At 39.9% G+C, this 11746-nt stretch overlaps 1 protein-coding gene across 6 annotated transcripts; it reads right to left on the reverse strand.

Moving 5' to 3' along the window:
* Positions 1-1029: 1029 nt before the first annotated feature.
* Positions 1030-9920, reverse strand: zfand5b (zinc finger, AN1-type domain 5b). Of its 6 annotated transcripts, none has more exons than XM_079600706.1 (6): positions 9789-9897; positions 6223-6322; positions 4090-4267; positions 3781-3981; positions 2501-2629; positions 1030-2413 (listed from the first exon to the last, which is right to left on the reverse strand). In XM_079600706.1, the coding sequence occupies exons 3-6, from the start codon at positions 4244-4246 to the stop codon at positions 2265-2267; spliced, it is 636 nt and encodes a 211-aa protein (XP_079456832.1). In that variant the 5' UTR covers positions 4247-4267; positions 6223-6322; positions 9789-9897; the 3' UTR covers positions 1030-2264. The 6 variants fall into 6 exon arrangements, with proteins under 6 accessions (XP_079456832.1, XP_079456829.1, XP_079456830.1 ...); XM_079600703.1 differs by having other exon boundaries at positions 3781-3984; XM_079600704.1 differs by lacking the exon at positions 6223-6322 and having other exon boundaries at positions 9789-9920.
* Positions 9921-11746: the final 1826 nt, after the last annotated feature.

The raw sequence follows: 11746 nt of genomic DNA on the forward strand, positions 1-11746 counted from the left end.
GAGATCAGACTGGTATTAACTAGAACAATTCTATATAAAACAATAGTGGGTTTAACATCAATTTATTGTCTGATGTTAAAAAGTATATGTTTATTTTTTAACCTTCTCCCTTTAAATTGTTTGGTCAGTTTAAGGATAATTCATGCAATTTTATAGAATTTATTTGGAAGAATTAAAACAGTTCCATGTCTATCCTTGTATTAGATGGTTGAGGTTGATATGGGATTTAGAAAGTAATTAGTAATTAAATACTTTTTACAGTGAGTAATTAGTACAGTAATCTAATTACACTGTTGAAGAGGTAATTAGTAACTAGTAATTAATTACTTTTTTAGAGTAACTTACCCAACACTGTCGGTATGTCACTCCGCTTGTTTGCCTGCTGGTTTTCATCGTAATTCTGCAGTTAACAGACTGTCTTTGAACCATTCACTCAACTGATTTGTTCAAAAACACTGATCCATTCAGGAAGCACACGCATCTTGTGTAATGACCTTTATATCGTTAAAAAGTGTTAATTGAAGCCTGTACGTAAACCCCGCCCTCTCTGTCGAGGCAGCAGCTCATTTGCATTTAAAGCGACAGACACAAAACGGTGCGTTTTTGGTCACCCTCAAAAATTGATCATGCTATTTAAAAATATCTGAGGTATTTTGAGCTAAAACTTCACACACACACACACACTCTGGGAACATCAGATATTTATTTTACATCTTGTGAAAAGGGCATTTTACCACCCCTTTAATCAAAGCCTGTATGACTAACCCTCTAACGCTCAAAATAAATACAATGTAACATTTCATTAAGTAGAAAAATACTTCACACACCGCTTATATTCAGTGATGCTGACGTAGGGCTAGTTCAGTTTGATTGGGCGACGGGCTGGTTTTGTTACAGATCTGGCAACCCTGACCAGTCCGCATCCAGGACCAGTTAATTGAAGCCCTTTCTTTCATGTTATTTTGCACAAATAAATCTTATAATGAACAACTTGTTACACCAGTACAGTACAAAACAGCTCAGGACACATTTTAATGATATCTCTGTACATAATTTTATTTACATGATACAATTTCGCAGTAATGTCGGATAACAAGATTATATGCGCAATACATATAATAAATAAAGATGGTTTGTACAAACTTGCATAACTAAAATCAAAATCAGAACAGAGGGTTAGTTGTACGGTGTAAACTGACGAAGCTCTAAAATAAAACAGTGCTGCGCAGCCAGACCCAAAAACAGGAAACGGACTGAGCCTCAGAGTTAAAGATGGCGTTCACTGAGTAGACTATAGTCACATACTCACACTGACTCACAACACTCAAGCACACTCAAAGGGCTGATTAAATGACACTAAACAATACCATTAATTTCTTACCTGAATTTAACACTCAATACCCACTGAATAGATCAATCACACACAAGAAAGGTGAATTAGAGGAAAAACAGAAATGGACTTCTAGTATGCTGTATTTCACTAACCATGCAAAACACCCACTTAAAATTCATCCCTCTGAACAAGCCCAGGAACCACGTTTTCATAAACTGGTGTCACGTTACAACTCAATTGAAGAAAAAAATAAAATAAATTTCACTTAAAGGGTCATGTGGGAGAATCAATATAGTTGTGTGTTAGCCACATCCGCAGTGGACACTGGTATCATGGTCGCTCAAAATCGATCATGAAGTATTCTGGTCTGGCTGCATGAAACCATCGCAACTGGATTATATATTTTTCACAAAGTCTGTCAATAATTAAAAAAAACAAATCTTTTGAACATGAAAGAGAAAACCAGCATCACTCCAATAGCTCAATAGCTGACGTCGGCTGATGCTCAAGCGGAGAAGTGGTCGATGCGTGTGGAAAAGGCTGACTCCTAACGTTCGACCCGGAGGAAACAGAAGAGCGTCCATTTGCTACATGAGCCAGCCATGCACTGTTGCTCTGACGGCGCTCGGGCCAGAGCCGTAACAGTCTTCAGAGAGTCCAGGACACACGTCAGCCTTTAACACCACGGACTCACACCTCTTAGAGACTTTTTTTTGTTCTTTTTTTCTCCCCTCTCGTTTGTTTTAACTTGAAGCTCGTATACCAACAGAAAGCAAAAGAAAGATGGAAACAAAGTGATCACTCATGCATTGGCTTAGAAACAAGATTCTTTCCCATACTGTAATTAAAAAAACTAGTCTTTAGAATCACAGGTCAAAGTGCGAGTCCTTTTATCCGATCTCTCGCAGAGTCGAGGTGAAGACGGCGGGGGTTATATTCTCTGAATCTTATCGGCGACCACGACGGGGTTCTCCTTGCGGATCTTGGCGGCGGCCTCTGCCTTGTAGTCGTAGGGGCAGTTGTGCTTGTCCGAGTAGCGATGCAGTCCACAGAACAGGTTCCCACAGCGGCAGTCGAACCCTGGCAAACGAGACTCGGCATCAGAACGTGTGGACGGAGCATTAATGAGCGGGTTTGTGCGTGTGAATACTCGTAGGCTGTGCTCACCTGTCAGGCCGACCTTCTTGCGGCACATGAAGCATCTGTTCTTCTTGTGTTTGGGGGCTTCGGGCGTCTTGTCCCCGTCCCCGTCGGCTGAGCTCGGGGGTGCAGCGGACGCTGTGGGCTGAGTGACGACTGCAAACACAAGCACACGAATCAGCATCACGGAAAAACAACACAACATCTTTCCATCTTCACTACGCAGCGATTTCTCCTGGAACTTTTTGGCCATTTTAAATATTGACGTTTTTGACTCTTTCATGAAGTTGTTTGGTGATTTCCTCAGTTAAACAGCTCATTGGAAAATTAACAACATTACTAGCGAAGCAAATTAAGTGACTCATTTTGACTGTAAGAATCTCTTTTAGCAATAAAACTGAGAGGACAGTCACACAACGCAAAGTTTTACACATCTGCATGGCTCTAAAAAACATTCAGACGTCATACAGGCACTTGATCTCAATGAAGTCTCTTATTTGAAGTCAAAAACCAATTGCATTATTTTTTTCTCTCTTAAACTAGTTAAGCCCAAACTCTGCCCAGCAGCCCGAGTCACTGATCACAGTCAATGCTCAAGAAAAGTTCAGATTTCTCAGACCAAACAGTAATGCTCACCCAAAAATTACAATGGTGTCATCATTTACTCACCCTCAGAGGTTTGGAACAACTTGATGGACTTTCCTCTGTTGAACACAAATGAAGATATTTTGAAGACTGTCAGTAACCAAACAGCTGATACTATGGAGGTCAATGGGGTCCATGAACGGTCTGGTTACTGACATTCTTTAACATACCTTCGTTTGTGTTCAACAGAGGAAAGAAACTTGTACAGGTTTGGAACAACTTGAAGGCGAGTAAACAACACCATTTTCATTTTTGGGTGAATGATTACTTTAAGGTGCAGGTTCAGGGTTAGTATTGGTTTCAGCGTTGTGTAAGCAGTCGGCACAGTGATTCGGATCGGCTGCAGAGTGGGCTTTGTGAATGAGAAAACCATTGCGTTCAAAATAGCACACTAGTCTTAAAGTGCGGTCACATTAGAGAAACGTTGCAAACAAAAAAGGTCTGTAGCCAATAGTGTAGCGCCGTATGAAGCACAGCACGCACAGAGTTTACTTCCAAACCAAGTGGTTTGGCCAAAACAGCAAATTCTCAAATCTTCAAAATAATTTTTAACCCATCCACTGTTGAGACTTCATTAACTGTTTGAGGGAGTGCGTTTAGAGCACTTTAAACATGATTCAGCCGAGGCACTTCCTCAAGTCTAAAAAAGCAGAAATACCAACCTGGTTCAGGAACTTCTACTTTCGGCGAGCCCACGTCGTCTTCACAGGAAATGCTCATCTCCGTCATCTGTTGAGTGACCGGAAGGGCAGCGGCGCCGTTGGGCGACTCGGCGCTAGCAGCGGAGGAGTGGTTTAGTGTCGCTTCAATGATCTGGATGGCCGAGGCTTCAGAGGTAGGACTACTGGTGACGCTGCTGGAAGCTGCTGGAAGAGAGCAAGTGTTAGTGTTAATGAGACGCTTGAGGAACAATCGATCTCACGAACACGTCCGGTTGTCCGTGAAGATGTTCAAAGAGTGGAAACACGTACCCATTGTGCTAATCGGACTGACTCCCCCATTGTTTTGTCTTGTTAAATGCTCTTTGTAACAGACCGAGCACATGCCGCTGGTCCGAGGGTTGCCATAGAAACCGCAGCCGGTGGCACAGAGCATGGGCACGGGGCTTTGATTGGTCTCCTGGGCCATCTCTCTGAAGGTGGGCGATTCCTGCAGACAACAAAACACAAGGACCATGAATATGACAGCATGTGTGTGTGTGTGAAGAGTGAATTAAAGACTGCGGCTGGCTTCGTTAAGAGGATTTACGCCGATAAAGGTGCAATGTTGCCACAGACTGGGAATCAGATTAGGCGTCAGACGTCTGAGCACTTTTATTTGGCATCGGTTGGCATGAGCCTCATCTTTGCACGGAATCGCCCGATTCAAGCAAGCAAAAGCAAAGTGATTTCTGCAAACTCATGCCAAAGATCATTTTACAACCAGACCGACCTGTAAGACTTCCTGGAAGTCCAAACACTTAACCAATCCAACCTATAAAATGCTTCATTATACTATATGGTGTGCCAGGTGTGGTTACATCAGAAAAGGACAGAACTGTCAGTATGAATATTAATCTGCTATGAAAATACTTCGCAAAAACACAATCATTAGCACCAAAAGTTTAGCTGACAAGCTGTAAACGAGTTTATTATCTGACGCAAACACACATTCATGAGAAAGTCCTGGGTAAGTGGTTCTCATGTTTTACTCTAAGCCCCCCTTTGTCCAAGACAATATTTAAAGGATCTCCTATCTAAGCTAATATGTTCTTCTGAACAAAGTTCATAAAGAGATGGTAAACTAATCCATTTGAATTGACTGGTTTAGTCAATTTTCTGAAGAGACTCGATTGCTTTATAGGATAAACAGATTGAATGTAGGCTTTTATTCACATATAAACATTGATCAGCGAACATAAACAGAAGCTCAACCAAACCTGCTTGACGCACGAGAACAAACCTCTTGCTGAAGCTCAAACTGAAAATGAACCTCATTGGCTCTTACTGAAGCTCAAAACGTGATGCGTAACACGAGAATGAACCTCATTGGCTCTTACTGAAGCTCAAAACGTGATGCGTAACACGAGAATGAACCTCATTGGCTCTTACTGAAGCTCAAAACGTGCTGCGTAACACCAGAATGAACCTCATTGGTTCTCGCACGTCAAGCGAACATGCTTGAGCTTTGTTTACCACAACTGATGTGTGAGTTCAGTTGATGAATGTTTATATGATGAAGAGACTTAATTTGTGCTTTTATTCACATATAAAGCGATTGAGTCTCTTCAGAAAATTTTGAATAGTTTTAAGATTTCTTTATGAACTTTTAGAAGCATCAAAAAGCATAAGATTTCATCAAAAAAGATGATCATTTGTGTTTTCTTAAGATGAACGAAAGTCTTGCGGGTTTAGAACGACATGAGTAATTAATGAAAGAATGTATTATTGGGTACAGAACTATTCCTGTAAGCTCAAGCACAAATCTACTCCAACAGAACGCCACAAATATCTTTATGGTTGAGAAGATACAGCACTCATCATCAATGGGCAAGGAGATCCAAGTCTCTCAGAAAACACATGTGCCAGGCTTTTTATTTTGAAGGATATCATTAATACAAGTTATTTCTGTGATGCAATTACTAGTGTCATGAAACCCTGTTTTATCATTCACTACTCGTTCATACCTCAGATTTGAAAAAGACAAGATATGGGCTGTGGAAAAGTGGGAGAGTAGAGAATGGGAAGAGTGGAGACAACCAATAAAACACAGACCTACAACACTCATTATACAGACACATGAATATTTAAATGCAAGCGGAGAAAAAAAAACTAGCAAACAATAGAGTTGGGCGCACCTTGATGTATTTTTAAAAAAAAGTATACAACCCTACGACAACAAACTCACAAAAGTTATCAGTCAAGACTACGAACAACTATCATGAATAAATCATACAAGTTCTGATAACTTATCAACACTTTAAACTTTCAAGAGAAATGGGCCTATATGAAAAATGAGGAAGAACATTTAAAATGTCTAATAATATTTTCATTTTGTTTACGTGCACTATCACTGAACAAATGACACACATCAGTTTAACACAGAAGGAATAAAGGCATAGTTACTTTTTTTGTCCATTCTTCTTTGAATTTTCGGTCTACGTCACTGTCTTGTGGGTATCAGAATAATTTGTCATCGCCTTCAGACGCACGGCTGTATCGGTGTCTGTGTTTTCACATATATATATCATTTGAAGTCCTGAGATGTGCGCATATGCTGGTTCATGTTTGGAGCACTAAAACAGTTTATGAAATATGTCCATACAAATTTGAAACGCGCTTGCTTCGGCCCGGATATGAACTGTGATCCACATAGCGAGAGTTAATCTCATTGTGGCGTTCTGCACATAAATGCTCTTATGTGTTACATATTCAATATTTTTTGTCATATATATTCATACTCTAAATGCATCGTGGTAAAAACACACACTTTTGTGCTACTATGCTGAGGAAACAGTATAGTGTGACTGTCCATTTATCTTTACACTTTATATTGTCTTTACCTTTTGCTTTTATGGCGAGTTAACTGAATTACTGGTATACGAGCACCAAAATGTATGCATGCTCTTCATTTTCACGCCACTTTCTGCCTTTATAAATCCTGACTAGTTCCTCAATATTGACATAGGATCAAATCCAATCGTACAAGCGTTTTATGAATCAGGGCCAATGTAATGTGGTGCATCTTTATTTTGAGTTTTTAAAGCATTAATTATCTTCAAGTCATTAAGAGCTAAGGGCCCTGTTTGAGAACCACTGTCCTAGGTTGTTTGTTTGCCATTGTTGTGCTTTACTGGCAACATGTTTTCTGAATTTCTCAATGTTTGATACTGCTGTAAAATTAAAACCTTTTTTTTTTTTTTACTGAGACTGTTTACAACAACTTTTTGTAGTCTACATGCCCACTGTTGATTCCATTCATTAATATTTAGATCTTAGTTCACACAACATGACGACGCCATAACTTACAAAAACATTGTGTGAGTGTGACGCACTGCACCATTTTAAACAGAAGTTTTCTAACTCTATGATCACTTCATATTTCGAGGGTGCTTTCACACTCTGAAGCATTCACTGTTGGTTTGAACAATTAGTTCAAACCAGATTCACATCTATTTTTAAAAGTACATTTTAAACAATTCGGTGGTGTCCTGAGTTTAAAAAAAAGCACTAAAAACGCAATTAAAATGAAACAGAGCATGACCTAAACTCTTAATATTGAGTATGGCTGGGCGATCTGACAATATAAAGCATCAATCGATTGATATTTTGCCATACCATTTATGTTACAATATGTAAATACGCAGCTTTGTGCTGCACAGAAGTTACTGAAAAGTTTAATGTGATAGACAATTATACTTGCTACTGTATAAATAGACCTTACAGTACATTAAAAACTTAAAGCGTTGCTTGATATGTGCATCACAGATTTATTGTATTTGTTCTATTGTTTGTTATTTGCATGTTTGGTCTTTTTTTTTTAAATAAGACAAAATAATATGCATTAATAATAAAATGCATTTCTTTTTTTAAAAATTACAAGATGCATCATATCTCCCACCTCTGGTCCAGTCACATTGCGCACAACTATCCATTTATATTAATAGTTAACTTTTCAAGTAGTTGCGGCTGTATCAAATAATCCTCAAAACCAACTGGCCTGGCATCAACTACTGAGATGTCGGCACTGTGAGCACCACACTAGCAGATGAAGTGCGTACGACTACGCGGTGTTGACGGGTAAATGCTGACTAGCAGTGCGAGATGTAAATATATCTGTAGGGGGAACAGCTGGAACGCTGTGTTCAAGCCGAGGCCGATCACCGCAGCAAACCCAATCCTCATCCAAGCGGACACATGTAGCGCAGACGCTTTCGAGCAATGCAAGTCTATCAGGAGAGGCGTGCCTGCGAGGGGCCCGTGGTTTCTGAGGGCCTCTCGTCTGCAAGTAAACAAGATTGCAGCATTTCACCTCCGCCTTCTGGCATCAGAGGTTTTCCCCTGAAAACCCGCCACATGGCCCGCATCACGTGTGTGTGTGTGAGCCTGCTGCCCTTCGCACTCGCTCACATGGACCGCTGGATTAGTTTTCATCAGTCACAAGGGTGCAATGTGACATGTTGTCCTGAACAGCCTCCACCAGTGTGTCCCGACTAAAAATACCCCCCCATCGTCCTACCTGCCTCCATTACATCACACACACACACACATCTCTAGTAGGATCTGGTTTGCATAGCGCCCTCCTCCCTACACATGGCCTCATATATTCTGATAAAGCCCAAAATGGCAAAGCCCCAACAGGGCTGTTTTTCTTCTTCTCCAGCCGATTCCCATGCATGTTGGCCATCTATGTTCACCTATCCCTGTCTGGATGACAGCAAATACACAGCATACAGGGCAAAACAAAGACATAAGAGATAAACCAAGTCAAATAGTTGAACAAAAGCAAACCATGACGCTAAAAAGACACCATAAATGGAGAAAGCAGCAGAAAACAAGATGCTCACGTGTCTCAATGCACCAAGATATGAAGCATTTAAATGACATGTACAGCTTATACAGAGTCTAATAATGCACTTTACACTGCAAACACGGTATGTGAGTGTTATTCACATAGTATGTGTGCTTTTATATATTATATATAGAGGTATATGAGAGTTTGAGGCCTCGTGAAATCCACTGAGTCATGCTAACACTAGCATCTCGGCTAACAAACACACAGTGGCATATAAAGCGCAAAAAAGCCCTCAACACAACAGCTGCTGCCCTCAAAATGTGTGTTGTGTTCAGGCTGAGGGGTTTGTGCTGATGAATGAGTGAGGATGGATGATAATGTAGCCGTTTATCTACTTTATATCTGGGTCAGGGTGAATTTGCTTTGTGTTCTCCTTTGTTTCAAACACTCTTCCTGTTTGAGCCAAAGCACAAACCTTGATAATAATAAAAAACTACAAATTCACCACCAGAACGCCAATTCACAACACATCAGTCAAAATATTGAAGAACAAACGGCGGGGATATTATTTTTAAAGGCGTTTATTCATTCACTCAGCGATAGAGATACACAAACTAGCTGGACTTTGAGTTTCCTGTGTAACATCTCGATCGACAAGCAAAACGACACCAAATCAAACCGAAAACACATATAATAGACAGCACAATAGTCGATTAATGATAATACTACACAAACAGCAAATTAACTGCATCTCAGTAAGCATTGAAGAGAAAAACATGCAAACGATCGTATTTTTCATCTCTGGTATCTTAAAGGACAAAATCAGTTTAAATGCGAAGCAAACAACGCGTTACGAATAAAACACGCGTGTTTAAACATAATTCTGCTGTTTTCATATCATATTTCAGCTTTTAGGTCGAAAGGAACAACAGGCTAATTTTACTAGCTAACATGCTAGCATCAGCTAACACAGCAATATTTGGTTAAACTCACCAAGTTCATCAATTTAGACTAACCGCTACCACATTAAATGACATTACACCAACGAATAACTCTGGAAATAAAATATATTAGGCTTATTAGCTGGTTACTTAACCAAAACTAATAATATTTTCCTGTAGCGTTAGTATGAGCTTTTAAAAAAGGTTGTAATGTGGGGGGAAAGTGTTTTACTTGCCTTATATGAGTAAAAAGAGAAGCTCCCGGAATAAAGAGACTATATATATTAAACCCTTCGCGTTGGTCTGTGCCGCTAGTCCGCTGACGTGTGTGTTTCGGTGTGTATGTGTGTTTTTCTGGCTGCTGTTTGTTGGTTTTCTTTAATAGTGGGCGTGACGTCACGGTGATTGACAGCCCGCGGGGCGGGGCCAAATGCGCCAGTCACAACAAGTTTACTGTACAAAAACAACCTTCTGCTCTGAAGCAATATAGTGCAGTGGCCAGGGGTTGCTCTGCGCTGTCACGATAGCCAAATACTGGATTTTGTTGTTCATTACAGTTTGTGGGAGTTGTAAATGGAAGAGTTTGTCCTTAAATTGAAGTTTTGAGGCAGACAAATAACAAGTTGCACTTTTTTTTTCTAATGATTTCGATATGAATTCTGAGTACTGTGATACTGATCATACTTAAAACATATCTGCACACCCTTTCAATGTGCCATGTTGCCAAAATTTCAACCCAAACACCAGTTAGCAGATATTAGCCGTCACTGTCATTCATATTCAAGGCTACTGTGATTTTACAGTATTAAAGGTTCTGGATGCAACATGATGTTTTTAGTAAAACGAGCAGGCACAAAATGTGTTCAAAAGTTAAGGGCGTATCAAAAGGTCAGATTGTATCCAGATCCAAAACATTTTGAGCACATTTTAAGCAGAGGCTTTATGTGGTCCATTGGTGTGTGCTGGAGCTCCAGGTTATTTTTACACGAGCTTGTATCCGATGTCAGCCACTGTGATCTGCTGACCCGCAGAACAGCCAGAGCCCAGCTCGCTTTGAAGGACACGTTGATCCAATCACAACACGTTTCCATCAAGGCCAAGCAAGCAGACGCAAGATGAAGATACTGGGACACACTGGATGCCTCAAAACGCAGTGAGTTTCCTATAGACAGCACTGTTTGGTGGTTTAGACACATTCAAAAACGTTTATTCGTAAAAACCAAGCTTTATGTGTCGCTTTTATGTGTGAAAAAGTAGATTTTTTTTGTAGAAATGGACATCAAATCGATATTAATGTATACATTATATACTAAAATTATCATGTTTAGGCTGAGAACCGTTTGGCTTGAAATCTCGTCAACAGGAAAACAATGAGACGAGTCTCTCGTGGGATGTCTCCAACCCTGGGTGTTTTGAAAGCACTCTCGTATTTTGCCTCTGGTTATATATATAGCGCTGCTGGAATCTGATACGAGACCAAACTCACTCCATGTGAACGAGCGGCTTCGCTGCTTTCTGCTCTTTAGGAGATCTCAAAGCCAAGGAATGAAGCGAACAAAGCTGGCGAAGGCTTGATTATAATCTTACGTTTGAACATTTCCTTGAAGTGCAGCCGTTGATGCATTATCATCAGTAAACAAAGTACTGAGTCACACCTGATAAAAGCTATGATTAAATTACTTTAGTCATCTAATTTTACTTCACAGATCCATTTAGTCTTTGTTAACACCCATCAGCTTTTATTAATGACTGAGAATGAGATTATGGGCTGAAATATTTTATAGGCTTGTAACAAAAACATGCCATTTGATTGTTAATGATGACAAATATAGTGGTGTGAGGTGAACAGCTCATGATAATGCATTCCTACTATGGCCAAAGATGGCCGGATTCAATGAGATCATCTTTCAATCAAAACATCAGAGAGAAGTCTCCTTTCCACAAAAAAAAACCTTTCAAAACCTTTTTGACTTTCTACATTCTGCAAAACACACACAAGAATATATTTTAAGTCCCCTTGTGGTGAAAATCAGGTTTTTAATATGTATATATATATATATGCGTGTGTTTATGTCCATGTGGTGTTTTTAATAAGCTTTAAGACAAGCCAAAGACAGTCTCAAAAACACGGTTTGAAATCGCTGGTGTTTCTGACGTCACAAACTACCTTGCAACCAATCAGATCAACGTGTGA

The sequence above is a fragment of the Phoxinus phoxinus genome (assembly GCF_949152265.1).
Source record: "Phoxinus phoxinus genome assembly, chromosome: 23".
Lineage (NCBI taxonomy): Eukaryota > Metazoa > Chordata > Actinopteri > Cypriniformes > Leuciscidae > Phoxinus > Phoxinus phoxinus.